The sequence below is a fragment of the Eptesicus fuscus genome, chromosome 4 (genome assembly GCF_027574615.1).
Source record: "Eptesicus fuscus isolate TK198812 chromosome 4, DD_ASM_mEF_20220401, whole genome shotgun sequence".
Classification (NCBI taxonomy): Eukaryota; Metazoa; Chordata; class Mammalia; order Chiroptera; family Vespertilionidae; genus Eptesicus; species Eptesicus fuscus.
In genome coordinates, this window is record NC_072476.1 from 11416660 (window position 1) to 11444420 (window position 27761).

The 27761-nt window shown below is 44.0% G+C and overlaps 1 protein-coding gene and 1 long non-coding RNA gene across 7 annotated transcripts; one reads left to right on the forward strand and one right to left on the reverse strand.

The window, feature by feature from the left end:
- Window positions 1-113: 113 nt before the first annotated feature.
- Window positions 114-5816, reverse strand: LOC129148791 (uncharacterized). Its single transcript, XR_008555757.1, has 3 exons — window positions 5740-5816; window positions 1009-1056; window positions 114-169 (listed from the first exon to the last, which is right to left on the reverse strand). It is a non-coding gene; the product is annotated as an uncharacterized LOC129148791 (long non-coding RNA).
- A 22-nt stretch (window positions 5817-5838) lies between these two features.
- Window positions 5839-27381, forward strand: JPT2 (Jupiter microtubule associated homolog 2). 6 transcript variants are annotated; one of them, XM_054714589.1, is made up of 7 exons: window positions 5915-5978; window positions 6584-6864; window positions 12668-12816; window positions 17859-17930; window positions 19597-19739; window positions 24041-24089; window positions 25103-27381. In XM_054714589.1, exons 3-7 carry the CDS (start codon window positions 12672-12674, stop codon window positions 25288-25290), a joined length of 597 nt encoding a protein of 198 aa, XP_054570564.1. In that variant the 5' UTR covers window positions 5915-5978; window positions 6584-6864; window positions 12668-12671; the 3' UTR covers window positions 25291-27381. The 6 variants fall into 6 exon arrangements, with proteins under 6 accessions (XP_054570563.1, XP_008144601.1, XP_054570564.1 ...); XM_054714588.1 differs by lacking the exon at window positions 6584-6864 and having other exon boundaries at window positions 5839-5978; XM_054714587.1 differs by lacking the exons at window positions 5915-5978; window positions 6584-6864 and adding an exon at window positions 6166-6249.
- The last annotated feature ends 380 nt before the right edge of the window (window positions 27382-27761 follow it).

A 27761-nucleotide genomic window follows, 5' to 3' on the forward strand; every position in this document is an offset into this window, starting at 1 on the left:
GTTTGCAGCCCTTTTAGGCTGCAGGCAGGGTCATTCGCTCCCAGCCATGGAGGAAACAGGACAGTTGGCTTCTAGGCAATAGCTTCTTTTCTTTGTTTCAATTGTTTCTGAAGCTTTTGCCTCTAATGTGGCTTCCTTCTTTTAGATCTGGTTCTAGGCACCAACATCACTAAAAAAAAAAAAAAAAAAAAAGCCTTCTAGGCTCTTAGGAAAAGTCTCAAAGCTCTGGAGATATGAAAGAAAGGGACATGCTACCACTTTATTAAGAGAACTAGACAACATTGAACCAGAGTATTTTTAAGCTACTTGTGTTTTGTGATCAATGTATCAGCTTTCTGAAATTAGCACCTTATATTGACCTGAACAATATCGGGATCGATCTCACTCTCTGACACTCACTCTCACTCTCTGGGCATCTGACTGTGTTAGGTCTGCAGTAGGATAATAGACCAGGCCACGTTTAGGCCATGACTCGCTTCCTCGAACTCCTCCCGTCTGGGACCAGAACCCCAAGTAACATTAGAGCTGCATGTGATGCCCAGTGGCAGTGTGTACTGTGCCAGAGACAGTAGGGCTCCTGAGTTGCTTGTTCATCAGGGTCACCTCAAGGCAGTCTAGTTGGTAGGTTGGCACCTGTCACCCCAGTGACATCTAAAAGGAGAAAAACTCTGGAGACTCGGATCAGCTTTTGTAGCTATTTAGCTGCAGCCCCTGCCTGGGTTTCTGGCATAGAATCCTTTTGGGAGTACCTGACTGGCCAGTGTCATTCAGTGGGGAAGTGGGTTAGGGAGGAGAGTAGACTGACTCTTCTCACCTCTAAAAAAACTCAGAAGATTCCAGAGAATTCTGCTTCCCTAGCAACCAGAGAAGTGTGTATGTGACAAGCCAGTTCTCCAGGCATAACCCAGGTGTGAGACTCAAAGCTTTCCTATTTAAATTTAGAAATTGGCAAGGTAAGGGGTGGTGGGTATGTTGTATGTTTGGATGGGGAAGAAAAGCTCCACTGACCTGTAGGAGATGTTTTTTAAGTGGAATCCTTTTCAACTCAAAACAGATCTGAAAAGCAAGGTGAAGAACACACACACACACACACACACACACAAAGTAATTGTTAAAGGCTGGAATTTTCAAAAGACCCAAGCTTCCCACCTGCTGCATCTTTCTCTGCCTTTCCAGTGAAAGTCGACATAGTCTCAGTATGCACCTGTGGCTTCCTTGTGCATTTGAGCATGTTATAATTAAGAATAGATCAGTTTCTGAGACCTATTTCCATGGTCACTCTAATGTCTGGCATCTTTTTGCTGATTCATCTTTTGTAAAGACTGAGATTGTCTCTGGTCTCAAGGGAGTTGGTGTTGTGGCCTTAATTCTTATTGTGACTATCCAATGGTAAGCATTTTCTTCTTTAGAAAATGCAGAGGCAGATCGAAGTTCATGGTTCCACATGAGGTTTAGGATCACATTTTTTTTTTCTCTGTATCTTCTAGGTGTAGAGCACTTGCTCTGGGAGTGGGGATAATTGGAAACATTTCATAAGTTGATCTACTTGCTTTCCTACATCTCTGGGTTCTCAGCCTCGGGCCCATTCTTTATCATTCTGTATACTAGTGATGGGTTTCCTTTTCAGTGTAATAGCTTTTTTACCATCCAATCCAAACCTGTGCAGAGAAAAGTTATGGAATAGAAACACTGGAAATAAGTGGACGAGAACAGCAGCTGCTGTGGGTTTTTGTTGTTTAAAACTTTGAGACCTATCAGATGCATTTGTGAGGAAATAGGGCACTTTGTCTTAAGGGGGGAAAAAAGAAAGAAACCACAGCAAACCTTTCCTGACTGTCAAAGCTCTCGCCTAATCCCACAGTAATTTGTAAGTCATGTTAAGTAAGTTCAGTCTTGGAAGCACTACAGCAACCTGTACCCTGCATTCTGTAACAGAATAACTGGCTCCAGAGCTTCTGGTCTAGGCAGCAGAACTTACTGCTGTTTCTTTTAACAATCGTTAAGCCATATCATCTAAGGTTTTCGGCTTGTTTGAGATGTGAATTTGTTTAATAGATAATAAATATACATATACAGTGTATGTATAAAGCGGAATGCCTGTCCTTCCTGATTACTTTTTGTACCATATTGTAAATTACATTATTTATTCTTTACCAATTTTGGGAATAAAAGGTGTTTTGGTTATTTAATATAATAAACAAAAGCTGTTAAACTTCTTATGTTTAAATTTCCAGTTTAACTTGTAAATCTGTTTTTATTATTGTGCATAAATACATACTAATACTTGATCTAATAATTATTGTTTCTGCCTTTTTTTTAAGTATGCACTTTTTTAAAATATACTTCTTTATTGATTTCAGAGAGGAAGGGAGAGGGAGAGAGAGATAAAACATCAATGATAAGAGAATCACTGATTGGGTGCCTCCTGCTCGAACCCTATTGGGGATGGGCCCGCAACCTGGGCATGTGCCCTTGGCCGGAATCAAACTTTGGACCCAAAGAGGAACCAAGATGGCGGCATAGTTAAACAACTAATCTGCTGCCTCACACAACAATTTCAAAAATACAACTAAAAGACAAAAACGTCTACCACCCAGAACCACGGGAAAGCTGGCTGAGTGGAAGATTTACAACTAAGAAGAGAAAGAAGCACAATCGCTGAAAAGCTGAGGTACGGAGGCACGCGAATCGGGCCGGCGGCGGGCGGCTGGGTGCTCGGCTTTTCTTCAACCCGCAGGGAGACAAGCTCCCGATTACTCTGAAATCCAGTTTCTGGGGACACTCAGGGGACCCAGGCACCTACGGGGAGAAGCTGGACTCTCGGCCATCGGGTCGGAAAGTGAGAGTGACTTTTTTGCAGTGGTGCGCCCAGCAATCATTGTTTACTGCGCTGGAGCGCGGGGCGCAGGGACTTGGAAACGTGGAAAGGCAGAGACGGCTGAAGCCAGCCATCGCCGTTGGCCACGCCCCAGCCTAGTGACGCCCTGAGGCCCCGCCCCGCACATTCTACAAACCCACCCAGGCTCCACACAGCGGCTTTTGCATATAAATGGCCTGTTCTGGAGCAGCTTAACCAACTGCAGCTCCAGTCAGACTGCTCCAAAACCACCCAAGCAAAGGAGGAGAAAACTAGCCCTTGCTGTAGCTCCTGCTGGGGGACACACAGTACACAAGGGTACACCAAGAGTGTCCACCTCAAGTAACTGGGAGGCTGACCCTTTGAACCAATAGGACACCTAGTACACAAAACTACCCTACCAACTCAGGGAAGCAGAGAATATGAGAAGGCAAGGAAACAGATCACAAACCAAAGAAATGGAGGAGAACAAGCAACTGGACATAGAGTTCAAAACCATGGTTATAAGGTTTTTCAAGAATTTCATGGAAAAGGCCGATAAATTCAATGAGGACCAACTAGAAATTAAACATACACTGACTGAGATAAAAAGTATTATACAGAGACCCAAAAGCAGACTAGAGGATTGCAAGAATCAACTCAAAGATTTGGAATACAAAGAGGCCAAGGACACTCCTCCAGAGAAGCATGAAGAGAAGAGAATTCAGAAAGTTGAAGATAGTGTAAGAAGCCTCTGGGACAACTTCAAGCGAACCAACATCAGAATTATGGGGGTACCAGAAGAAGAGAGAGAGCAAGATGCTGAAAACCTATTTGAAGAAATAATGAACGAAAACTTCCCCCACCTGATGAAAGAAATAGACTTACAAGTCCAGGAAGCGCACAGAACCCCAAACAAAAGGAATCCAAAGAGGACCACACCAAGACACATCATAATTAAAATGCCAAGAGCAAAAGACAAAGAGAGAATCTTACAAGCAGCAAGAGAAAAACAGTTCGTTACCTACAAGGGAGCTCCCATACGATTATCAGCTAATTTCTCAACAGAAACCATGCAGGCCAGAAATATTCAAAGTGATGAATAGCAGGAACCTACAACCAAGACTACTCTACCCAGCAAAGTTATCATTCAGAATTGAAGGGCAGATAAAGAGCTTCACAGATAAGAAAAAGCTAAAGGAGTTCATCACCACCAAACCAGTATTATATGAAATGCTGAAAGGTATTCTTTAAAAAGAGGAAAAAGAAGAAGAAAGATAAAAATTATGAACAACAAATACATATCTATCAACAAGTGAATCTAAAAGTCAAGTGAATAAAAAATCTGAGGAACAGAATAAACTGGTGAACTTAATAGAATCAGGCATAGAATGGGAGTGGATTGATAATTCTCAGGGGGAAAGGGGTGTCTGTGTGGGGAGTATGGGAAGAGACTGGACAAAAATCATACACCTATGGATAAGGACAGCGGGGGGGGGAGGTAAGGGCAGAGGGGGGGTAGGAACTGGGTGGTGGGGAGATATGTGGGGAAAAAGGAGAAACAATTGTAATCTGAACAATAAAGATTCATTAAAAAAAAAACAAGAAAGAAAAAGAAAAAAAAAAACTGGACCCTTCAGTCCACAGGCCAACACCCTATCCACTGAGCCAAACTGGCTAGGGCTAAGTACACACCTTAGAAACAGTTCAAGTTGGTTGCACATTGTCCTATGCACAGAAAGGCTGCAGGTTCAATTCCTGGCCAGGGCACATACCTGCGTTGCAGGTTCTATCCCACCTCCCCCTTAGGGGAACTGATAAATGTTTCTCTCTCATGTTGATGTCTCTTTCCCTCTAAGCACGTCCACTGGCGTGGATTGAAAAAAAGCTCACCCTAGCCGGTTTGGCTCAGTCACGCAGTGGTTGGCAAACTCATTAGTCAACAGAGCCAAATATCAACAGTACAACAACTGAAATTTCTTTTGAGAGCCGAAAACCGACTTCTGCGCATGGGCCACGAAATTTCAATCGCACTGTACATGCGCGCCCGCACGTGGTATTTTGCAGAAGAGCCACACTCAAGGGGCCAAAGAGCCACATGTGGCTCGCGAGCCGTAGTTTGCCGACCACTGGCTCAGTGGATAGAGGGTCAGCCCTCAGACTGAAGGGTCCCAGATTAAATTCCAGTCAAGATCACATACCTACGTTGCAGACTCAAACCCCTGCCCTGATCCGGGCACGTGTGGGAGGCAGCCAATCTATGTCTCACATCCATGTTTCTGTCTCTCCCCCTCCCTTCCACTCTCTAAAAATCAATGGGAAAATATCCTTGGATGAAGATTAACAACAAAAAAGCTCAAGTGCTTTTCATTTGGTGACATCTCAGAATAGATGGGCTGTCTGCAGTGTAATTTAGCAACAGAACACTCCCAACTGTGTTTTTTGTTTTTTGAGTCACAAATACGGAACTGGCGCAATTTACCCCTTGCTCTCTTATTTCTGAGTATGTCTTTCTATGAGGCCCTTCTACCCCCTAGGACTGATCAGGACAGGAACTGCTGAATCCCTGAACACATAATTCGGATTAGCGCCCTTTTGCCAACTAGCGGATGTCTTTGACCGGTTTGCAAAATCCAAAAGCAGCGGGTCAGAGGCCTTGGGGCAGCGGCTGCCGCCTAAGAAAAAAGTATAGACTTTACCCTGTTCCTCCCACCCCGGCTCGTCCGGGTCACTCCGGCTCCCGCCCAGGAAGAGGTTCCCGTGGAGAGGGGGAGGGGCATCTGGCCTGGCCGCTAGTGGCACGGACCTACGTCCTGACCCCGCCCACCTCAGGGGCAGCCGGCCTTCTGCCGGCCTGTTGTCCAATGCCGACACCCGACGCCGTCAGCGGCACCTGCTCTCACCAATCGGCTGCGAGCGCGTCCCTCCACACGCCCTCGCGTCCTGGAGCGGGGGCGGGGCCACGCGCCGAGATAGGGTGTGGCGGCATGACTGGCATCGGCGTCGTCCTTTAAGCGCGGGCGGCTGAACCTCTAGCTGCGCGTTGCCGGGCGGGAACCGCGGCGCGGCAGACGACCAGGCACCGAGCAGCGGGCGACATGTTCCATATTCCGGAGAGCGAGGGCGGCCGAGCCAGCTCCAGGTGCGGCGCGGGCGCGGGCACGGGTGCGGGCGAGGGCGAGGGAGCGGTGCGGCCGGCGGGGAGGCCTGCGGGTGATCTCACAAAACCACGGCCTCCGCTTCCGCGTCGGGGAGATGGGCGCACACGCGGATGTGCTCCCGGGGCCGCCAGCGTCTGGGCTGAGGGCCTGAGGTGCTCCTTTGCACATTTTTCGTCTGTAGCGCACCGAAAAGATGCCGGCAGAGTGGTCTTCTGCTTCGCGGGGGCAGTTCCGTGCGCCCGGACAAGGCGGGTGTGTGCCGGGCTGCGGGGCACCCTCCTGGTGCCTGTGCTGGAGCCTGGTGGCTGGTGGGCGGGCCTCTGGGGAAGGTCACCATCCTGAAATCCTCCCCAGATACCGCAGACCTGTGGGACCAGGTGGAGCTCACTCCTAACCCCGCAGCCGGGGAGCCAGGTGGAGCCCTCCCCTAATCCCAAGCGGCGCCTGCTAATCCTGCCGCTCTGGGAGGGAGGGAGTGCTCTTCCCCAATGCCGCAGCCCAGGAGGTAGGCCGGGTACGGCCCTCCCTGCTTTGTTGATGAACTAGGCAGGACTACAAGTAATAGAAACGGAGATTCCCATTGCAGGTCTCGGCTGGACGGCCACATTCAGGAATACCCCGCAGCACGCGTTCTTTCTTTTTTGGAGATTTTTAAAAATTGATTTTTAGAGAGAGAATTAGGGAGAGGGAGAGAGAAACATCCATGTGAGAGCAGAGTACAACCCCCTACCCGGGATCAAGCCAGGAACCTGGGCCTGGACCCTGACCTGGAATGGAACCGGCAACCTTTGCATCGGACCTCTCCCAACTGAGCCGCAGTGGCCAGGGCAGCACGCTTTCTTTCTAAGTCACAGTGCTCTGTGTATGGTAAGTCAGATAAGTCAGAGTTGTCAGAGCTGGCGCGGTCTGTCATGCCACTGGGGAGCCAGCTTGCACTGTGGACGTTTGGGTCTTCAGATGCCCAAGAGTTTTCTTTATGGTGAGCTCTTCGGGGGCCCAGCCTTCCCTTCAGAGTAGAAGAGAATGTGTGTGTGAGGACCGTTAAGATAAATACTAGATACTAAATAAAAGACTGTAAACTTGGGGGAGTTAGGTCAGTAGTCAGTACACCTAACGAAATAAGTAGTCATTAATCCATGGAACAATGCATCTAATTCTATAAGGACAGGGAGCCAGAAGTTTCCCCTGGAGTGAGTGCTCGGGATGAATCAGGCTCCTGGTGCCCCACCCACACCAGCTTCTTCCCAGCACTTTTCCAGTTGTGTTCACGGAGCACATGCCCTCCGTGTTTACACGGCCTGGCACTGGATGCCCAGGAAATGCTGGTTAAGGAGAAAACGCCATGAGTCACGGATAGAATGCTGACTTCAAGCTACAGACGTTAGCTCAGAGCTGGTGCTCTAAGGTAGCACCCCACACGTTTTTGGGAGATTCATTTTTGGAGAGGACATTATGAAGAAAGAGAAGAGTCTTCCTTTCAGGACATTGAAGAAGGAAAAGGAGTCTTAATTGGATGATTTCATGTAATTGGAAGCTCTGCTTGGGATCTGTTGGAAGCTTTACATTTGACCCCCTTCTTAAAGGAATTGATTAACTAGGGCTGTGGTCGGCAAACTGTGGCTCTTTGGCCCCTTGAGTGTGGCTCTTCCACAAAATACCACATGCGGGTGCGCACGTACAGTGCGATTGAAACTTCGTGGCCCATGCGCAGAAAGAAGTCGGTTTTCGGCTCTCAAAAGAAATTTCAGTCGTTGTACTGTTGATATTTGGCTCTTTTGACTAATGAGTTTGCCGACCACTGGGCTAGGGCGTTGTAGGATTCACACTTTAATTGGCTGTGCTGGGAGGGAACCAAGTGGTGGTGTAGGATCCATCACCCAGCCAGGTTTTCTCTCAGACCTGTATCTCTGTGTTCTTGATGAGGGATGATTTTGTGTTAAAGGGATTTTGAACTATGAAAGCATTTTACTTTAGCCATCATTAATCTAAGGTCTTTCCTTTAAGCTATAAGGTGTATATTTGTAAGGAATTTAATCCAAGTCTGTTTCACTGCTTTTCTCCAACGCTGACCAATCCCCAAAAGCTTTTATGACACAGGGACAAGATGGAAGGTCTCTGCTCACGCTATACAGTCCCTGAGCTGCGTGTTTTCTTTTCTTGTCACATGCCCCTTAGTTCCTCTTGTATTTTGAATATCTTTGTTGAAATATATTGAAAGGATATTACAAAATGAAGAAGTAACTGGGAGGCAGCCCCGCCATGTGATTTCATCCCCAAAATGTCTTCGAGCACTAGTGTTCCCACCTCCTCCCCAAAACTAGTGTCATCGTGATAACAGTTCAACTGGTTGAGCCACATTGAGCCCTTGTGGGTTCTGTTTTTATTGAAATGTCTATTTAACTCTTGGCCGCATTGACTTGAGACCCTGTTGGGGCAGCCTGGAATTTGTGTGACTGCCCCAGTATGGCTGTGTACCCCGCCTTTGTGATGGAGATAGTTGCTTGGCGGTTATGCACAGGAATCTCTGCTGTAGTATTATTGGCACCACTAGCCTTTCTTCACTTGTTTTCAGAATAAAATGAAATTCACAAAGGTACAGAGAGTAATAGAATAAACACTATATTTCCAGCACCCCAATTTAACATTTCATCATTTCAAATAGAGCTGTGGTTTATCTCCTGTGCCCCAAAGGCTCTTTCCTCTCGGAGATCGCAGACTCAGTTTGGGCCTCTCCAAGGATGCCTTTGGCATTCCACTACACTCAGTGCTTCTATGGCATCGCTCACAGAACACTGAAACCACCTCTGCACAGCTCTATTTTCCCAGCAAACCTGAAGTTTCTCTAGGCCCAGGACTTGCTCTCATTCATCTATCTGCAGTGTCTGCCACAGGCTTGCCAGCAATAGGTGCTCAGTGGATGTGAGTTGAACTGAATGAAGCAAGGGTGAGAGGTTGAGGAGACTTGGGAGATCCAAGAATGTAGAATGTGAGAGTCAAGAAAGCGTCCTGAGAGCTTTGAATCAAGATGAGTCTATCCACCTCGTGTCCGCGCGCACTGTTTTGTAATCACTTTCTAAGCATTTTTTTATTCACAATTGGAAACACAAATGTAATGCAAGAATAAAAAATATTTTTTTTGGGGGGGGGGGGGATAAGTCTACCCAGAATCTGATCTGACAATTTTCTGGGACCTTTAGGGTTTGAAAGAAGAGCCATGTTTCAAATAAGTTAGTAAAATGAGAATTTTAACTGGTGCCAGCATGAGACGGAGTTAAATTCAGTTCCGTTCTGAAGATCACAGGTCTCTATTCCCTTTTTCAAAGAGATGGCTGTGAAGACCCAAGCATGTTGTACCTGCTGTAGCTAGCCAAGAAAAATAGGAAGAATATCATTGTGATCTGGGCTCAGTGACTTACAAATACATACAGGGGTCACATGGCCTCACCGTGTCCACCAACAAAGTGCATGATCAGTCCTATTAAGTCTTTTAAGTCTACTTATTGGTTAGTTTAAAAAAATTCCCCTCAAACTGAAGTAATTTTTTTCCTTCATAAATCCTTAAGGAAACGCTAACTGCTGACCAGGCACCCACCTTTGCCCTCCTCTCAAGCAGACAGGAACGGTGGGCACCGCATGGAAGGCCTGCCAGTTGCACTCTCGGCTTCTGTGGTGAGGAGCTGGCCTGCTGGTCTCTCCCTGGCCGGGGCTGGCATGTCTGCCCTCTACAGAGCAGATGAGTGCTTTCTGCAGTCCTGCTTTACAGCCAGGAATCTCAGAACTGTTCACTTTAAATTGCAGTGAATGATTAGCTCCCATTCTAGCTCTTTTGAGGAAACATTGAAATATCCTATTTTTGTGAACTGAATCTTTGACCGTGTTTATATAGCTTTCCAGTGAGGCCTAACCTCGAATCAGAGCATTCATGTGGTGTTGAGCTCTGTAATTTCATCTATTTCTAAATGTTGTTGCTTAGGACTAGTGGAAGAGCCTGGACCACTCACCAGTTTAAAACTCAATTTCAGTAGGCCCTTTTTCCATAAGATGCATTTAAAAAGTCTTTCTAGGTGTTCTAAAAAGATGCTAGGAATTCACTGTGTTGCTGCTTTGTGAAAGTAGACAAACTCGGGGTATCAGGGCAGAGCTTTGTGAAAATATAATTCTTCAGTTATTGCGACAGTGACTCAAGGTCCTGATCTTCCTCTTCTGAAATGTTCACTTTAAAACCTCCCAAGATGGGGTAAGTGATCAACCAAAGGACTTGTATACATGCACATAAGCATAACGAGTGGACACAGACACCAGGGAGGTGAGGGCATGTGCTGGGGGGTGAGGGAGGCCAGGGGGAGGTCAATGGGGGGAAAAGGAGACATATGTACTACTATTTGTGATACTTCAAACAATAAAAAAAAATCCTCCCAAGAGGGACACTCCAGGTAGATACTGCTGTTGTTGGCTGAACAGTGGGAATGCCACTATTCTTTGTAGGTGTTCAATTAAAATCAACCCTCATGTACACTGTTCCTCTCGAAAGCACACCTGCACCTTTCTTTTCTCCCGGGCATGCATCTCCTAAACTCTAAGGGACCCCAGGAGAGCAATGGGCAGCAGTGCTCATCCCAGGCTCACCCCCTGAACCTGTCTTCAAGGCCCCTTTTCTCCGAGTTTCCAATGAGCCAAAGCAGCCTGTCTAGTCTCTCCTGTTTCTTCTGTCCTAAGCCCTTCCTTGTTTGACTGTCCCCAAGTTTAACTAAATAGACTCTAAAAAAAATAATAGCCCTGACTGGTTTGGCCCAGTGGATAGAGTGTTGGCCTGTGGACTGAAGGGTCCCAGGTTCGATTCCGGTCAAGGGCATGTACATTGGTTGCGGGCACATCTCCAGTAGGGAGTGTGCAGGAGGCAGCTGATCGATGTTTCTCTCTCATCAATGTTTCTAACTCTCTCTATTCCTCTCCCTTCCTCTCGGTAAAAAATCAATAAATATATATATATTTTAAAAATAATAATAAAAATCAACCAGCCTGACTGGTGTGGCTCAGTGGTTGAGTGTCAACCTATGAACCAGGAGGTCACAGTTCAATTCCCATTCGAGGGCACATGCCCAGGTTGTGGGCTCAATGCCGGTGTGGGACATGCAGCAGGCAGCCTATCAATGATCCTCATTGACATTTCTCTCTCCCTTCCTCTCTGAAATAAATTAAAATGTCTTTAATTAAAACTAATCAACCATAGGTGTTTTATTTTATTTTTAATATATTTTTATTGATTTCAGAGAGAAAGGGAGATGGAGAAAGAGATAGAAATATCAATGATGAGAGAGAATCGTTGATTGGCAGCCTCCTGCACTCCTCCTACTGGGGATCAAGCCCACAACCCGGGCATGTGCCCTTGATTGGAATCGATCTTGGGCCTGTGACCCTTCAATCTGCAGGCTGTCGCTCTATCCACTGAGCCAAACCAACTAGGGCAACCATTGATGTTTTAGAGATGACATAGTACATATGTGTTGTTCTGAAATGAACAGTGGTGCTTGCAGGTGTGTTCTCTGATATCCGATGTTCGACATTTCACTGGTTATACTGGACTGGAGGACCAGAAGTGTAGATTCTCAGGACTCTATGATTAATGTTGGTGGCACTCCCCATGGTCTAAGTTGACACTTTCCAATAAAAATGTAAGCCACATAAGGAATTTTAACCTTTTGCACTCGGATGTCGAGTGTGACTCGACACGGTTAGCATTAAATCCCGAGTAGAATAAAGGAATCGAGAAAAAAGCAAGCGAGTGCAAAGGGTTAAATGTTCTAGTAGCCACATTTTTAAAAGGAAAAAGAATCAGGAAAAATTAATTTTAATAGACATAATTCAACCTAATATGTACAAAACACTATTTCAACCTGTGATCTATATAAACGACAAGATTAAAGATATTTTGCCTTTTTGTCTTCGAAATCTAGTGTGTAGTCTAGTTACAGTACACTTAAGTCCTTACTTCCACATCCAATGCTCACTAGCCACAGTGGCCAGTGGCTGCCCTTCTGAAGACCCAACTATGTGGGTCAGACTTGATCTGTGGTTAAATGGTGAGCTTCCCCCTCATATTTTCTTGGAGGTCTTTCAGAGGCATTAGGGCACAGTCTGAGCTCCAGATCCAGACTGCCTGGGCTTGGATCCTGGCTCTGCCACTCCTTGTGTGACCTATCTTGTGATTTCTCTTTATCTCAGATGCATGGTCTGTGAAAACAATGCCTGCCTTAGAGGGCTGTGTGTAAGGTCTTTGGAACAATAGCTGGCATATAGTAAGCATTTGGCAAATGTAAGCTACAGTATTAAACACCACTGAATGTATTTACTGTATACTAATTAAAATTTGTATTAAATTCTACTGAATGTGGCTCAATTTGCCTGTTTTAGGGAAACTTCACTTGTAAGAGGTCCCAGGAATAATTTTAAAATATACACATTTCAAGTGGGTTTTTGGCATAATCAAGACATACAGAGAAAACTTTTAAGGAAACCTTAAGGGCAGTAGAGGAAGTTTGCCATATGGCCATCTGTAAACTAGTCACGCCGGTTTGGAGTAGTTGCGGTGTATAACTTTTCCATAAACGTTAATTACGGACATTGAAGTCCAGCTCAGCCTCCATCTCTCATGCTTGCTCTGTGCTTGCAGGGCCATGCAGCCCCCCGGAGGAGCATCGAGTGATCTTTTTGGAAGTCCAGAAGAAGTTGTTCCTTCAAGTCGGCCCAACAGGATGGCATCGAATATTTTTGGACCAACGGAAGAACCTCAGAACATGCCTAAGAGGACCAACCCCCCAGGTATAGGCTTTTGTGACTCACTGGTCCTTGGGCCTCTGCCTGTTCTTATGAAGCTGCTCTTTTGATAAAATTTTTTTTTTTTTTATATTAATCCTTTCACATATCTTCTGGTATAGGCTATCCATTGCCATCAGAGTTCTAGAATGTGAGGAAGGGTTGCTCAGTCATTCTTGAATTCTCCCTCTGTGTCAGCAGACACTGGCTGGTGTAGGCACTGAGACTGCAAAGGCTGGTGGAGGAATACTGGCTCCGGCCAGGGAGGCTCTCCCAGTTTACCATGGACTCCTGAGATTCCGGAAATTGTGTACAGATTACACAGTTAGACATTTTCTTGCCCTGGCCAGTGTGGCTCAGTTGGTTGGGTGTTGTCCCAGGCACCAAAGGTCGCCAGTTCGATTCCCTGTCAGGGCACATGCCTGGGTTGCGGGCTCAATCCCCAGGTAGAGTGGAAGGGAGAGAGAATGAGGGGAGAGGGAGGGAGGGGGGGCGAGAAACATTGATGTGAGAGACACATTGACTGGTTGCCTCCTGTATGCGCCCTGAACGGGGCTGGGGATCAGACCTGCAACCAAGGTACGTGCCCTTGACTGGGAATTGAACCTGAGACCCTCTGGTCTGTGGGCTGACACTCTAACCACTGAGCAAAACCGGCTAGGGCTGTTTGTTTTTTAATCCTCATCCAACTATGTTTTTATTGATTTTTAGGGAGAGAATGAAATATTGATGTGAGAGAGAAACATTGATCAATTGCCCCTCATTCGCACCCTGACCGGGGATCGAACCTGCAACCTTTTGGTGCACAGAACAATCAAGTGAGCCACCAGGGCAGGAAGGAAGGGTATTTTTTAATCAGCTTGTTGGTGGGATTGAAACTCTAAAAAAGGCTGACTTGGTCTAGCACACATCTCTTAGTTCTTACCCACATTCTGGTGGTTACAGTGGGAGAGCATCTTAGAACAATCTTTTCCTTGGCTAATAGATTGTCCAGTTGCGTGATCATACAGTGCTAGTTACCTAAGGAGGTCTCCCCTGTCTGTATCCATGAGGAAAAGGAAGGTTCATTCCATCTTTAAAGATTTGTGAGGCTAGACATAGGAATCAGTATTTCAGACAAATAATAAAATCAAGCAGAACCAGAGCTAGAGCTGCTTGCCACTCAACCTCAGTTCTACGCGTGTGTGAATTTGACAGGTGCACATACTTCTTGACCAAACCCAAAGAAACAAAAGCAGTAGATTCAAAAGCTAGTGTTTTGTTTGATTTGTTGGGAGACAGAGAAGGGTAGATATAGTAGAGAAGCAGGCAGTTTTACTGAGTAGTGTTCTCACTGTATCCAGTTTATGGTTGTAGGGCCAGGAGTGGTCAGCCCTGCACATCCTTTGTACCAGTAATAGCATAACAATGGGTCATGTGGCCGATTGAATCAAATCTCGGGCACCTGAAGGTGGACAAGCCAGCTCCCTTGGCTTTGACTCAGCAGAGTGCTTATTTGGAGCTATCCCTGGTGTGTCAGGTTCCCTGGAAAGTGTTGCAACTTGGGGACAGTGCTACTCAGAATCTGAGAGCTGGTAGCATCTATAGCAGTGGTTCTTAACCTTCCTAATGCCGCGACCCTTTAATACAGTTCCTCATGTTGTGGTGACCCCCAACCATAAAATTATTTTCGTTGCTACGTCATAACTGTAATTTTGCTACTGTTATGAATCGTAATGTAAATATCTGTGTTTTCTGATGGTCTTAGGCGACCCTGCTAGCGGTTCTCAACCTGTGGGTTTCGACCATCAGAAAACACAGATATTTACATTACGATTCATAACAGTAGCAAAATTACAGTTAAATCAGAAAACACAGATATTTACATTATGATTCATAACAGTAGCAAAATTACAGTTATGACGTAGCAACAAAAATAATTTTATGTTTGGGGGTCACCACAACATGAGGAACTGTATTAAAGGGTCGCGGCATTAGGAAGGTTGAGGACCACTGATAGGATCCAGTGGTGGTTATGTGTTTGCTTTGTCTTTGTGATGGTTGTGTCTTATGAACTTTCCTGGTATGATCCCCAGCTCTCGTGCCCAGTGGCCACCCTGGGCCCCTCTTGACCTGAGAGTGAGAAAGCCTCTGTCGTTCATGATTATAAGGTGTATTAACAACCAGTATGATTCCTTTTGCAGAGTTCCTCCTTCTTGTGGTCCTATTGTTTGGGGTTTGTTTTCTGTCCTGCCAAGTGCTCTTTAAAATTATGTGTGCCCTAATCGGTTTGGCTCAGTGGATGGAGCATCGGCCTGCAGACTGAAGGGTCCCAGGTTCAATTCCAGTCAAGGGCATGTACCTTGGTTACGGGCACATCCCCAGTGAGGGAGTGCAGGAGGCAGCTGATCGATGTTTCTCTCTCATCGATGTTTCTGACTCTCTATCCCTCTCCCTTCCTCTCTGTGAAAAAATCAATAAAATATATTTTAAAAAATAAATAAAATAAAATTATGTGTGATGAGCATAGCCAGTGTGGCTCAGTTGGTTGAGCGTCATCCCATGCACCAAAAGGTCACCAGTTCAATTCCCAATCAGGGCACATGCCCAAGTTGGGGGGCTCGATCCCCAGTAGGGGGCTTGCAGGGGGCAGCTGATCGATATATCTCTCTCCTCAATGTTTCTATTCCTCTCCCTCTGTCTAAAATGGTTTGTTGTGTTTTTATTTTAATTTTTATTTTTTATTGATATCAGAGAGGAAGGGAGAGGGAGAGAGAGATAGAAACACCAGCGATGAGAGAGAATCATTGATTGGCTGCCTCCTGCACACGCCTCACACTGGGGATCAAGCCCATAACCCATACATGTGCCCTGACCAGGAATTGAACCATGACCTCCTGGTTCATGGGTTGACACTCGACTACCACACTGGCTGGACTGAAATCAGTTTTTTGTTTTTTTTTTAATTAAATGTGATGAATTCTCAAGGGAAGCTGGAAATGGAAAACTGCTAGTTGTGTCCACAACCCTAGACTTAAACTCCTGCCCTTGTTTCTTATTTAGTCTTGCAGACTTAGCCAGCACAGTCCTTCAGTGAGAGGGCCTGATTGAGAAAAGTGTGAAGGGCAGAGTGTGTGACTTAGTACGTGAGTCACTGAAAATTTACCAAGGATTGTCATACCCAGTGTTTCATTTACTCCTCGTTCATGTGCTTTGCTAGTGGCCTTGTTTAGATCTTCTACAAATTGTTTTTCATGGTGGTCTAACAATGATTGATATGTGCGGATTTAATATCTGCCAGGGAGTATGCTAAATGCTTTGCATGTATTTATTTAATTCTCTCTACAAACCTAGGAGGTAGGTGATACTACCCCTTGACATGGAGAAAATGGAGGCTCAGGGCGGTTCACACATGTGTTAAGCCCCACAACTCATTGGTAGCAGAACTAGCCTTTGCATATGGGTTTTTCTGACTCCAGAGCTTCAAGCTTATTTACCCTCTTTGTATATCTACTGGGATAAATTTCTCAAAATGGAATTATTGAGTGATTTAAAATACTGATAGAGCCCTAACCAGTTTGGCTCAGTGGATAGAGCATTGGCCTGTGGACTGAAAGGTCCCAGTTTGGATTCCGGTCAAGGGCATGTACCTTGGTTGTGGGCACATCCCCAGTAGGAGGTGTGCAGGAGGCAGCTGATCGATGTTTCTCTCTCATCGATGCTTCTAACTCTCTATCCCTCTCCCTTCCTCTCTGTAAAAAATCAATAAAATATATTTTAAAAAATAAAATAAAGTGGCTCCAATTAAAAATAAAATAAAATAAAGTACTGATAGATACTTCGAACTAGTCTTCAGTGGGTGGCCCAGTGTTCACCATGACACATGTGATGGTGCTCCTCACACTCTACCACCAGATATCTTGAATTTATTTTTCTTCAATTATGGATGGATTAAGCACCTTTTGTGTCTTCAAAGCTGAATTCATCTTTCAGGCAAAATATTGAGTAATAGACATGACTAATTGAAGTTCAGAAACAGAACTATATTGTTTAGGGTTGGATATACACACAGTAAAACTTAAAAGAAATAAGTTTGGCCAAAACCGGTTTGGCTCAGTGGATAGAGCGTCGGCCTGCAGACTGAAAGGTCCCAGGTTCGATTCTGGTCAAGGGCATGTACCTTGGTTGCGGGCACATCCCCAGTAGGGGTTGTGCAGGAGGCAGCTGATCGATGTTTCTCTCTCATCGATGTTTCTAACTCTCTATCCCTCTCTCTTCCTCTCTGTAAAAAATCAATAAAATATCTTTAAAAAAAGAAATAAGTTTGTAGTTTCTAGAAAATGGAGGCATGGAGTGATGTGAAAGGAGTACTCAGGTTTCTGTGAGCTAGTAGCATCTATACAATCTGTTGGTGGGTATGTGGGTATTTGCTTTGTCTTTATTTGTGATAGTTGTGTCTTATGAACTTTTCTGTTATGTTTCACAATTTAAAAAATGTTTTTAAATGAGCGCTGCCTCTAGCCAAAACCTTCATATTGAGTTGCTTTTATCTAACTTTTTAAAGCTGTATATTCATCTTAAAAACTAGAGGCCTGGTGCACAAATTCGGCAGGTCGGGGGCGGGGCTGGTGAGGGGGGCCTGCAGGCAGTTGGCCGGCTGGCCCCGCCTTCTGGTTGAACTCCAGGTCGAGGGGACAATTTGCATATTAGCCTTTTATTATATAGGATAGGATAATTTACTTCAGCATAACCAGAAACAATCCAATAAGGGGATGACCTCAAGCATTACTTTTTCTTCACTTTGTGGTCTAGACGTTTTTGCTAACAACACATTGTTAATAACAACAGCCTGGCAGCATTACTGAGAGCTTACCCACTTCATGTATATTAACTCATGTATTTCACTGACAGCCCCCAGGAAGGTATTATTATTATTTATACCTTGTTAGAGTTGAGAAAATAGGGACAAAAAAGGTTGAGGCCACTTATCCCGGCTCACAAGTAAGTGACTGAACAGGGTCTCCATCCAGCAGTCAGGCCACAGATCAGCTGTCCTTATCACCATGCAGGGCTGGCTTCCCATCCCCAGAGTTCCCAGCTTGGTGTCTGTGGCTCCTTGGAAGGTCCAAGCCAAGGTTCAGGTTTGTAGTCACCCTGATGTTATATGAATGTGTGTGTGTGTGCACATTTTCCTGCAGAGCCGTCCCACATATTCTGTGTTCTCCCAACCAGCAAAGGCAGGGAACTGTAGGCCAGTCGCTCCTTTCTTTGCACTATGATTCTAGGTGACTGGCATCCTGGAAGGCCACTTTGCTTTATTTATTATTTATTTATTTTACTTATTAATTTTTTATTTCAGAGAGGAAGGGGAGAGATAGAATCATCAATGATGAGAGAGAATCATTTGATCAGCTGCCTCTGCATTCCCCCTGCTGGGGGTTGAGCCCACAACCTGGGCATGTGCCCTGACAGGAATCGAACCAGTGACCTCCTGGTTCATAGGTTGACGCTCAACCACTGAGCCACACCAGTTGGGCATCCACTCTGCTTTAGAATCCACTCCAACAGCAGGGGTCTGAAGGCTAGAGAAAGAACAAACCCCAGAGGAACCTCCTCCTCTCTGAGCTCACACGGGGCTTGTCATTCATATTGTTCTTAGTGTTCATGGCCTTCTATTGAAACAGTGTGGGTTACTATAGCCAAGAAGTGACTAATCACTTTTCCTTATTCAGATATGAGCAACAAAGAATACCCCCTTTTTTTTACGTTGTGTGCTATGTAGATTGTTTTACACCGTTTTTCACTGAACAGTATGTCCAATACATAGAAAATACAGCCAACATTTATTGAGCATTTATGTCCCAGGCATTGTTCTAAGCATCTGACACATGAGCTACAGTAAGTCATTGAATCCTCTTAGTGCTGTGAAGAAGATCCTTTTATTATCCCCATTCTACAGATGAGGAATTTGGGGCACAAAAAGGCCAAGTAACGTCTGTACAGTCTTATAGCTATTTAATGGAATGCATCTTCTTTCCTCCTATAAGATAAATGGTTGGTGCACCAGGGCCATGATCATAATGGTCCCAGCATTTAGCATAGCACTCTGTGGAAAGGAAATGCGTGTGTGGTGTTTGCTCAGTGAATAAATGATCTATTGGTATTGTATAGTAGCTATCTTTCTACTTAATGTAGGGCATTTAAACATTTACTTTTCATGGCCAGGCCTTAGTGATCAGCTTATATGAAGTTACATGTTAGATGCATGTCTTGCTTATGTCTTATTAGATGATTTATAGTTGCAGCAAAGATGTTAAATGTCTGTGATTTGCTGACATATATACTTGTCACTGGAAATTCCAGCCAGAATGAGGTCAGAAAATTACTACTAAATGTTATTTTCCAGATTACAGCTTTGCCTCTAACAGGGCATGTTATTATATTCCGTCTTTTCTGTCTGACCTAAAAACTTAGAAACTGTTTGCTTTTAATCTACTAAAGAACATTTCATGGGTTTAATGAAGAAGATTCTTTAACAAAAACATGAAAAGTTCAGGTGTAAAGAAATTGGGGGCAGGAGGGGAAGCCGCTTTATGCCATCTCACCATCTTGCCTCTAGTAGCCAGCCCAGTTCAGCTCAGTTCCAGAAACGAAGGCCCCAGCAGGCACCTGTCCCAGCCTTGTTGGCCTGAACTCAGGACTGGACTAGGGTGTCACTATGAGAGGAGCTCTCTGAAGTGATGAATGGGAAAGGCAGGAGCAGGGAGATGTTCTGGGTTGCTCACTGCTCTGTGCTTGTTTCTGCAGGGGGGAAAGGAAGTGGTATCTTTGAAGAATCGATGCCTGTGCACACTCGACAGCGTCTGAACCCACCTGGAGGGAAGACCAGTGACATTTTTGGGTCCCCTGTGACGGCTGCTTTACCCTTGGCACATCCCAACAAACCCAAGGTATGGACTACAGTCAGAGAGCAGACATAAAAGAAAGAAAAGCAAACACTGAGCCAGGTTCTTTTTCTCAAAGGCCCTGAGGCAGCCTTGACATGTTATTAGGAATAGACAAAAAGGGTGACGTTGGTTTTCCTGGGTGCAGTCATTAGTAATTGAGTTTTAAAGCTCCCCTGAGTCATCGGAGAAATAGATTCCATCCTCGTGATGACTGAGCCCTGGGGGAAGCTGGTCTTAGTGTGTTGATAGTAGAGACTGCCCACTGCAGGTCACTGCACATCACTGAGGAGTGGCAAGAATAGTTACAGAATTGTTCATGCCAAAGAGGAGTTTACGTTTCACAAAAATTTCACAATGTTTAATGGCCATTGATAAGTACAACTGCATTGGACTAAAATTCACCAAGTATTTAGAATTCATGGGTTCCCTACTTACACTCTTTACAATTTTTTTGTTTTGTTTTGTTTTTCAGTCAATCCTTACCCGAGGATACTTTTCCATTGATTTGTAGAGAGAGAGGGAGAGAGAAATATCGATGAGAGAGAGACACATTGGTTGCCTCCTGCACGTGCCCGACCAGGGCTGGAGATCAAACTTGCAACTGAGATACATGCCCATGACCAGACTCAAACCCAGGATCCTTTGGTCCTAGTGCTAACGCTCTATCCACTGAGTCAAACTAGCTAGGGCTAGTTTTTTAAATCTTATTTATCACCTTTGGAGAATGCCAGAGGATCAACTCAATATCATGAAAACTGCTAAAAGACAGTCAAGCATTTGTTTGTTTGTTTTAAATATGTTTTTACTGACTTTAGAGAGAGAAGAAGGGAGAGATAGAGGGGAAAAAAAACATTTAATCGGCTGCCTCCTGCATACCCCCTACTGGGGATTGAGCCCATAATCCGGGCATGTGCTCTGACCAGGAATTGAACCGGTAACCTTTTAGCACAGAACAATGCTCAACCAACCTAGCCACACCGACCAAGACAGAATCAAGCATTTAGACAGCGTTTTCTGCGTGAATTGTACTTCAGGATTTTAAGGCAAATTTGCCTTTTATGAAAGTACTCTAGCCAATAAGTGAAGAAGGAATAACAGAATTCAGATATCACCATTTTGCAGAGTTGTAATGAAATTGTGGACGATTCTAGGCAGTGATCATCAGTGGTTCTTAACATCACAAAACGAGAGACAAACCTAAAAACTATAGGACTCATAATAGAAGGCCATCATGGACCAACTTTGATTATCAAAAAAAGAAGGCCTGAATGAGATCAAACCTCATATTAGTTGATACCACGGGGTTTTAGAGTTATTGAAAATATGAGAAATGAATAGCAGAGTGGTGGGATATTCTAATTTTATTTTAAAAAAAGACTTAAGAACACACCCCCTGTCAAAGTCCCAACAATGCTTTTTTTTTTTTTAAATAGACCCATTTTAAAATTCATATGGAATCTCAAGGGACCCGAAAGAGTCGAACAACCTCGAAAATTAAGAACAAAGTTGGAGGTTTACTCCTCCCAATTTCAAAATTTACTACAGTAATCAAAACTGTGTGACACTGGCATAAAGATAGACATATAAACCAGTGGAATCGAATTGAGAACCAAGAAATAAATTCTCACATTTATGGTTAATTGGTATGTCCACACGGTACCAAGATTATTCAGTGGGAAATAGAACAGTCAATTCAACAGATGTTGCTGGGGAAATTGGATATGTACATGCAAAAAAGGAAGGTGGACCCTTACCTTACACCATATACAAGCATTGACTAAAAATGGATCAAAGACCTACATTTAAGGGCTAAAACTACAAAATTCTGAGAAGAAAATTTAGGGACAAATCTTTGACCTTAGATTTGATAGTGGCTTATGACACCAAAAATAAAGGCAACAAAATTTCAAATAAATAAATAGGACTTCATTAAAATTAAAAACTTTTGGCCCTGGCCAGGTAGTTCAGTTGGTTAGAGCGTCATCCTGATATGCCAAGGTTGTGGGTTCCATCCCCAGTAAGGGCACATACAAGAATCAACAATGAATGCATAAATAAGTAGAACAACAAGTCGATTTTTCTTTCCTCCTCTCCTTTCCCTTCCTCCCTTTTCTTCCCCCTTCTCTCTCTCTAAAATCAGTTAAAAAAATGTTAAAGACACCATTAATGTAGCATTAATTACAGTAGCCAAGATATGGAAGCAACCTAAGTGTCCATTGATATATAAATGAATAAAGAAGATGTACATATATACAATGGAATATTATTCAGACATAAAAAAAGAATGCACTCTTGCCATTTACAGTAGTTTGGATAGAACTAGAAGGTATGCTTAGTGAAATAAGTCAAACAGAAAGATAAATACCATATGATTCACTTATATGTGGAATCTAAGAAACAAAGTAAATGAACAAACTCAGATGCAGAGTACGAATTGGTGGTTGCCAGAGGGGAGGGGGGTTGGGGTGCTGAGTGAAAAAAGTGAGGGGGGAAATTGCCAGTTATAAAAATAGTCACAGGCCTGGCTGACGTGGTTCAGTAGTTGAGCATCAACCTATGAACCAGGAGGTCACTGTTAGATTCCAGGTCAGGGCACATGCCCAGATTGCCCGCTTAATTCCCAGTGGGGGGCGTGCAGAATGCATCCAATCAATGATTCTCATCATTGACGTTTCTCTCTCTCTCTCTCTCTCTCTCTCTCTCTCTCTCTCTCTCTCTCTCCCTCCCTCTCCCTCTCCCTCTCCCTCTCCCTCTCTCTCTCTCTCTCCCCCCGCCCCCCCCCCTTCCCCTCTGAAATCAATAAAAATCTATTTAAAGCCCTAGCCGGTTTGGCTCAATGGATAGAGCATTGGCCTGCGAACTGAAGGGTCCCAGGTTCGATTCCGGTCAAGGGCACATGCCCGAGTTGTGGGCTTGATCTCCAGTGGGGGACTTGCAGGAGGCAGCTGATCCATGATTCTCTCTCATCATGGATGTTTATATCTCTCTCCCTCTTCCTTCCTCTCTGAAACCAATAAAAACATATATTTTTTAAAAAATCTATTTAAAAAAAATGGTCACAGGGCTATAAAGTACAGCATAGTGAATAGAATCAACAATATAACTATGGTGTCAGATGGGTAATAGACTTATAGGGGTGATTATTTTGTAAGTTATATAAATGTCTAATCTTTTATACACTGGAAATTAATATAATGTATGTCAACTGTAATTTTAAAAAATAATTTAAAAAAACGCTATCAAGAGAATGAAAACACAACCCATAGAATATATGAAATCACATATCTGATCAAGGTTTGCTATCCAGATTATATAAAGAATTCCTACAACCAAACAACAAAAGACAACCCAATTCAAAATGGACAAAGGACTTGAATAGACATTTCTTCAATCAGCACATGATAAGATGTTCAACGTTCTTAGTCCTTAGGGAAAGGTACATGAAAATCACAAGGAGGTACCACTTCACACCCACTAGGACGACTATTATAAAAACAAACAGAAAATAACAAATGTTATTTATTGGCAAGGATATTGAAAAATTGAAACCCTCATACCATGCTATTGAGAATGTAAAATGGTTCAGCCAATGTGGAAAACAGTTGGAGTTTCTGAAAAAATTAAACATAGAATTTACCATGTGACCCAGCTATTCCCTCTTAGGTATATATCCCCAGAATTTGAAACAGGAATTCAGATATTTGTACACCTATTTTAATAGCAGTACTTACAGTGATGCTGTTAAATGATCCAAGTGTCAACCAACAGATGAATGGATAAATAAAATGTGTTATACACACAGAAAGGGATATTCAGCCATAAAATGGAATGACATTTCTGATACATGCTACAACATGGATGAGCCTTGAAAACATATCCTAATCTAAAATTTGGTTAGGTATTAAATATTTAAGGAATCAGTTATTTTTGCAATTGTGTGTTACGGATGTTTGGTTGGTTTTTAGGACATTTTTAAGAGCCACATCTTGAATTATTTATGGATAAATGAAATTTCTAGAATTTGCTTTAAAATAATTCTACAGGGGGGTGGAGAGATTGTGATTGGGAGACTGTGGCTGAGACCAGGATGGCAATGAGTTTATGTCATTGCAGCTCTACGGCGGGTTATGAGGGGATTCACAGTGCTACTTTGTTTATGGTTTAAATTGTCCGTAATAAAAACGTGTTTAGAAGTTGAAAAATGAACCCAAATCCTCCATCCCTGTCTTGATTTTCATCGTCCATCTGAATGAGCGTAAAAAGTTTCTGAATCACATATTGACATGGGGTTTGCCTTGTTGCAGGACCATGTGCTCTTGTGTGAAGGAGAAGACCAAAAATCGGACCCTACAGGTGAGTTTGTTTCCTGTCCCTTCCCCTGAGTGCTCTCACTCTGAAAGAGCTGCTGGTGCACCCAGAGAATGAGAGGTAATATTCCCGTGTCCCTTGCAAGCCAGCTGAGAAAAACAAGGTTGTGTTTATTGCTGAGGATTTGAGATTTGAAGAAGGCCAGGGAAATGGGCTCAGCTATTTCTGATGAAACCTTTTCAACTGGTCATCACTGGTCTTTCTTCACATCTTGTCATTACTCATCAGCCGAGGCCTAAGACACAAGGTGTCTTATTTTAGAAGCTGATCTTTTGTAGGGAAGGGCAGGGATCCCAAGTCCCGTGACTGCGGGCAGCACCAGCAGAACTAATGCAGAAAAGAAGGGTAAGAAGAGCAGGGACAGGAATGATGAGAAGGAAGAATGTAAGGCTTGCATGTGGTGGGGAGAGCTGGTGCTTCCATAATCCATCGCCCAGGGAGTAGCTGCCCCCATGGTGGGGCTCGATGTCAGACTTGGAGTCCCACTGTTGTTCTCTAAGCTGACAGCACTGATTTCTGCCTTTGGGTCACCATTTCCCTCAGATGATCACCAGGATACATGGGAATTTATTCATTCACTCAAAAAGTCCAGAGTAATAGTGTCAGAAAACCTTGCCTCATCTTGCTAGACCCTCCAGTTAAGACTGACTTCCTCTCTGTTCATGCTTACTTTGAGATAGTGTGCTTTTTATATTGTGGTGGAGAAAAAGGGAAATGGAGTCCAACAAGCAATATAAAGAAGTATTGAGCTTATTTAGGAATTAATCAAGGATTGTTTATAGTACTGAGCCCAACTTTATGCCCAGTTCAGGAATGGCCTCTGCTAATAATCAGTGAGTCTCTTGGCACAGACGGAAGCCTTGCTCTGTTTTTCTCTCTTCCCATTGCAGTATGCATTTCTTGCTAGCTGGTCTATGTCACAGACTTTCCATGTGCACAGCTTGCCATCCAGGTGTTGGGGAGCCTCTAATGGGATGGTTTGTTGCTTTGTCCCACAGCTGCCATGAGCACCTTGCCCAGAGAAGAGCCAGGTGAGAAAGGTGGCCCAAGAGAAGCAGACTGTGCCCTGGAGCCCCAGCCCACACCTACAGCTGACAGCCATGAGCCCAGGCTGGGCCCACGTCCTCGATCTCACAACAAAGTCCTGAATCCACCTGGAGGCAAATCCAGCATCTCCTTCTACTAGAGAAGCTGTTGCTTCCCCTGTAGCCAGATAAGAAAATCGAGAGATAGGATTTCAAATACTATAGTTTCCTTTAGCCCAAAGGAACGGGGGTGGGGAGAGGGTCTGTTGTGTTTCTGAAGCCACCGCTCAGGCTCCCCTGCCACCACGAGAGCCACAGAGGACCTCACCTCCCAGACTGCGAGAGACATCTCTTTGTGGGGGGCTGTGACGCCTTGGTGAACAGTCATATGTAATTTTGGATGTGAGAGGAACTTTCAGTTGGGCCGGGTGGGGAGCTGGTGCAAGGCTACAGGGACCCTGATGAAGTGAGATCTTCCAAGTCCTTGTTGCATCGGCGACCTGCCAGCCAATTGGGTATCTAGGAATCACTTACACAGTAGCAGAGAGTTTAAAGCCTCAGAAAGAAAGCCAGAACAACCTGTGCGTTGGGCATAAGCCGAAACACTAGTCTCCATTCTTGGGACTACTGCTGCTAACCCGAGACCTCCTTTGCACCCAGGCACACAGTGTTCTGCAGTCTTTTCTTGAAGCATTTTGATTGCTTTCCCTCGGCAGCTGTCAACAAAAACCAAAAAGTTTTCTCAGTCTTATGCTTTATGGACAGATTTTGTACCCTGATCCTCTGGGTGATCTATCTGCCTTTCACAAGGGACTGGACTCGGTCTCTTCAGACTGGTTTTGCTTGTGAATTGTTTTTGTGGGTTTTTTTTCTCTCATCCTTAAATTTCAGCCTTAGCTCTTCACCACTAATGTGGACAGTTAATTTATCTGCAAGGCCCACTGACTTCTGTAAGACTAAAACTATCCAGGTACATAATTGGTTATTTAAATCTTTCATGTGTCTTTATTCCTGTTGACTTGGGAAGAAGAGATGTTTGAGAACTTTGAGTTCTTTAATATCTAAAGAGCTATTCTTAAATACCATATGACTCTGGTCTGTTTCTGACACCTCTCTAGAAAAAAGTCAGTTGCTCAGGTCTGCCCAAGAGGAAGTTTGCTTAGGCCACCCTTTATAAAGCTTTGCGGAACCTTTGGACCGAATTCCGTTTCCAGAAGGGACTTGGAGACCTTAGGCTAGGAGATTAGTTTGGCAAAAAAGCCTTAACTGGCCCATTCTATATTTACCAGGAAAGGTAACGTTACCTGGCAAGTTGTGTTGCTTTAATCTGTCAGGCAGAAGTTTCTCCCATTGAGCTTCCTAAGAGTTACAGTCTACATCACTCATGCTGGACCAGTAGTTAAGAGGAGCGAGGGTTTGTGTGGTGGTGGCTGTTGGTATGAGTGCCTGCAGAGCTAATGTTAGGTGCTGGCAATGTCTTCGTCGTTAAAATTGAGAAAAGAAACACGTGTGTTTAGTTACAGCCACAGTGGCTGAGACACTAAGTGCCTACAGAAGCTGCCTCCCAAACCCCCTCTTACACCCGCCACATTGAGGGGATCTGCATGTGGCTTTGTCAACCAAAGAGTTTCCCTCCTTTCAGTTATCCTGCTGACTTTGGAGCCAAGAAATACTTATTTCATGTGACTTTATCAAGTACTTCCTGTCTCCATGTTGCAAATGGTCATTTTTAAGAAAATTGTTTGGAATTCAGAATATTTCCCCCCCATTAAAACATGTCATAAATGGTGGTTAACTTTTAAGCCCAAACACACTAATTTGTTTTAACTTATAATGAAATGTACTAATGGTAGAAATGAACTGCCATTTATAACTACATTTTGCTTTTTAATACATGACATAATTTGTGAATTCCTAATTGGGTTGCTGGCATTGTGCTGCTGGCCCTTGTGGCCTCACCCTCACCCTCACTGTCAGGCAAATGAGAGGAAGGACTCTAGTTCTGTCCACTGGCAGGGATCCATGAACTCTTAGCATCCTCTTATCAACCTCTAAGCTGCATTGAAAAATTACCAGTCTATTTTTATTAAGCCTTAAAACTTTTTATGTGCATTTGGTGCCAACTTTTTTCTAGAGCTGTATCAAAAACAACAAACCTGTACTCACATCACAATGTAATTTTGATAGGAACATTTTGTTATTTTTACAAGGCAGAATTGGGTGTAACAGTTGAAATAAACTTAGTAATCATGTATGCAGGGTCTTTGCCTGTTTGGTGTCTTTGTGTCTGTGGGGGTGCACATACTTTCTTTAACATCCATTCTCCAACATGCCTGACCGCTGCTCCTTCCCTTACAGCGTTTCCTCAGTGAATGGGTTTGCCTTTTTTTTTTTTTTTTTTTCCATTTAGCCAGAGGATGCCCAAATTAATCCCTAAGGTTATGGATTTAGATTTTTTTCATTTGAAAACCAAAGGTTCCGCTGTCTTTTTTTTTTTTTTTTTAATTTTATTTTGTTATGTATCCAGTTCTTGTTTTACATATATATAATTGTGTGTGTGTGTGTGTGTGTGTGTATTTATTGATTTCAAAGAGGGAGGGAGAGGGAGAGAGATATAGAAACATCAATGATG